The sequence below is a fragment of the Hydractinia symbiolongicarpus genome, chromosome 2 (assembly GCF_029227915.1).
Source record: "Hydractinia symbiolongicarpus strain clone_291-10 chromosome 2, HSymV2.1, whole genome shotgun sequence".
Lineage (NCBI taxonomy): Eukaryota > Metazoa > Cnidaria > Hydrozoa > Anthoathecata > Hydractiniidae > Hydractinia > Hydractinia symbiolongicarpus.
Window position 1 is genome coordinate 25,308,673 of NC_079876.1, and position 3,225 is coordinate 25,311,897.

The 3,225-nt window shown below is 37.3% G+C and overlaps 1 protein-coding gene across 1 annotated transcript; it reads right to left on the reverse strand.

Moving 5' to 3' along the window:
• Positions 1-1,370: 1,370 nt before the first annotated feature.
• Positions 1,371-2,533, reverse strand: LOC130630013 (uncharacterized). The gene is made up of 3 exons (XM_057443409.1): positions 2,485-2,533; positions 2,329-2,364; positions 1,371-2,239 (listed from the first exon to the last, which is right to left on the reverse strand). Exons 1-3 carry the CDS (start codon positions 2,531-2,533, stop codon positions 1,371-1,373), a joined length of 954 nt encoding a protein of 317 aa, XP_057299392.1.
• Positions 2,534-3,225: the final 692 nt, after the last annotated feature.

Here is a 3,225-nt window from a genome sequence, read left to right on the forward strand (position 1 = left end):
ATTTTTAGACTTAGAAACTGAAAAGAACTTGAACTACGCTTAAGCTATTATTTATTACATAACTTGTAAACAACGTCCTCGCTATTACATTCCATTATGCTAAAGTAGGTGTTTTTTATTTAGTGGTGGTGAAAATCGAAGGCAAAGGAACACCCCAAACAAACCAAAGAATAACACCACTTTGAATAAAAGAAAAACTGAACATTGCTTTTAAGAAAACCCCTTCCTTTCTTAGATAATAATTGCCGGATTTTGCCGTCCGCTAAGTCCACCCCTCTTGGTAGTTGCACTCCTGGCAATTCATATGTTGGTTAACTCCTCCACCTAAAAAGTTACTTCCTGAAAAACCACCCACATAGGACAACCCTCTAATTAAATTGTAAGAAAAACAGCAGGAAGTTATAAGAATCAAACTAAAAATGCGAATCCATAAAGGGAAAAATAGATGTTTGGATTGCATACGTAACCTATATTGACAATGTCTCGATCATATTTTAGTTATTACCGTTCCGAAAGTTAATTTACTTGCTGTACAAAAATCTTTTAAATTCTAAGAGTTGTGGGCAAACACATCAGTTGTCGAAAGGATATTCACGTTTCTACACGAGAAAGGTCTTCATGGTTCGCACATACAGTTTGTTGCTTTCTACTCGTGGAGTGACAATAATTTATGATAAACTGAAAGCTAAATTGCCCACTGTTGGTCATAAGTTTGGGTTACGACAAATATCTGTAAATGATTCGAAGTGTTTGATAGGTTCTTTTTCATGATTGAAAGTGAAGTGCAGCTCTTAACAAAGATGATTAGATAATTCGGGCCAAATGCGTACGTTTAGTTTAAGACCAGCACATATCTAATAAAAAGTAGGGACTGGGCATTTGCTATTCAAGAAAAGTTTTTGTGATGTTCTAAAATTTTGATTGGACGGAGAAAAAAAGGTTGGTAAGGCATTTTTTTAGTAAAGTAGTACGCGTAGTATAATTGTCAAACATCTTCGGCACGAGCTACGAAAATTAAACCAAATCACATTTTTAAATGCCAAGTCAAGCTACCTTGAGATTTGAGGCAAGAAAATAAATTGACAAAAAAAGATAAAGACTTCAGGAAAATCTTTGTTGTTAAATCATAAATATTGAGTTAACAACTCACTCGAGTAAAATAACGATTTATTCAAACAAATTAATATTTGTTTCTCCAGTTCATGCGAAAAGGGAGATTTGTATATAAAAGCATAGTTTATAACCATCACGTATTGCGGTAACGCAAAAAGAATTGTTTTAAATGATCAGGCAAAATATGAGTGAAGTATCACTATATGCTATTTATTGAAACACCAGTATAATTACAATTTTTAAATTTACAATGAAAGTTATTGCTCATCTCCATATGCTTTGTGTCCATAGCCAGAACCCCCATGACCACCATATCCGCCTCTACCTCCACCATATCCGCCTCGGCCACCACCGTATCCATACCCGCCACCATAACCACGTCCTCCATAACCTCCATATCCGTATCCGCTTCCGTACCCGTATGTTGGGTCACCATATGCTTTGTGTCCGTATCCATATCCACCATATCCGCCTGTTACACCTCCATATCCGTAACCACTTCCGTAGCCGCGTCCGCCATAACCACCATATCCATATCCACTTCCATATCCATATGTTGGATCACCGTATGCATTTTTTCCGTATCCAGAATTTCCACGTCCACCGTAGCTTCCGTAACCTACCCCGTGTCTTCCATGTCCACCATATCGTCCTCCATGACCACCATATTGTCCTCCATGGCCACCATATCGTACTCCATGACCACCATATCGTCCTCCATGACCGCCATATCGTCTTCCATGGCCGCCATACCTGCCACCATAACCAACTCGTCTTCCTGCATGTCCGCCGTATCGTCGTCCGTGTTTGCCATTAGAATACACGCTTTTGTAGACTTTGTAACTGGGATCACCGTATGCCTTTTTTCCATATCCAGAATGTCCACGTCCGCCGTAGCTTCCGTATCCTACTCCGTGTCTTCCATGGCCACCATATCGTCCTCCATGACCGCCATAGCGTCTTCCGTGGCCACCATATCGTACTCCGTGGCCACCATATCGTACTCCATGACCACTATACCGTCCTCCATGACCGCCATACCGTCCTCCATGACCGCCATATCCTCCGCCATATCCAACTCGTCTTCCAGCATATCCACCATACGTACTAGGATCGCTTTCCTCATCTATATTGGAGTAGCAAATTTATAAAATGCTGTTTGTTAATAAAAAAGAACTAGACATTACCAAAACATTAAAAAATTATATCACATACCTTCGTCTTTGCCAGGAACATCTTCTTCGGCAATTACTGAAACAAATGCAAAATGAACATTAAAGTCACTTGATTGATTAAAACCATGCAGTAATTTCATCCGTCAATTTAAACTTTAATTACGGTAAAATTTGATATAAATAAAGCCGAACTTACCGGCAAGTGTTCCAACAAGGAAGCAAACAAGAAGTAACCAAAGCTTCATCTTGATTCTAGAAAAAAGAAAACGTAAATATAGTTACTAATAAACAATGTGGCAGGAAAAAATGGCGGTAAGTATTTTCTTTGGACTTTCAAATAAACTGACCTGTATTTTCTTCTTTTAAAGCTGCAGACTCAAGGCTCTTTAAGTGAGAATGTTATTTTGAGCATCATACTTCGTCTTTTATACTTTCTTGGAGAAGATGCCATGCTGTTAAATGAATAATTAGTAAACCAATTTTGGTCTGTTAATAACATGTTAACACATGTGCCATAGGATAAAGTATATTTTGTGGAGAACTCGTGTGGTTGAGGTCTTGCAATTCAGCAAAAATGATACAAAGATAACAAAAAAGTATGATGAATGTACAATGACGCATAATAAACTAAACTTTCTTTTCTGGGTAATAAAAATTGTTTCAAAAGGACATTTTAGGCGTAAACCCTTTTCCTGTTCTCTTTAAATAATTTCAACAACAACAGCAGGTATAAACTGGATAGATCTATTTTCTATTTTTTTTTCAAAATTTAAATCTTGAGCTCAAAAATAATTTTTGCTTATTATACTTCTACGTTTTAGGATAAAAGGTCTTGCACATTTTATTGTGATTATGCATAGAAAACTAAAAAATGTTCTGGACATGCCAAACGCTCCAACGGTATCTATTTTGCTTTACGTGTTTAAGATATTAGTCA

Bases quoted from the DNA above. Each gene is read 5' to 3' on its own strand.
- LOC130630013 (XM_057443409.1), bottom strand. From the start codon at position 2,533: ATGAAGCTTTGGTTACTTCTTGTTTGCTTCCTTGTTGGAACACTTGCC. The intron at 2,365-2,484 runs GTAAGTTCGGCT...CATTTGTTTCAG, and splicing joins CCTTGTTGGAACACTTGCCG to TAATTGCCGAAGAAGATGTT. The intron at 2,240-2,328 runs GTATGTGATATA...ACTCCAATATAG, and splicing joins TGTTCCTGGCAAAGACGAAG to ATGAGGAAAGCGATCCTAGT.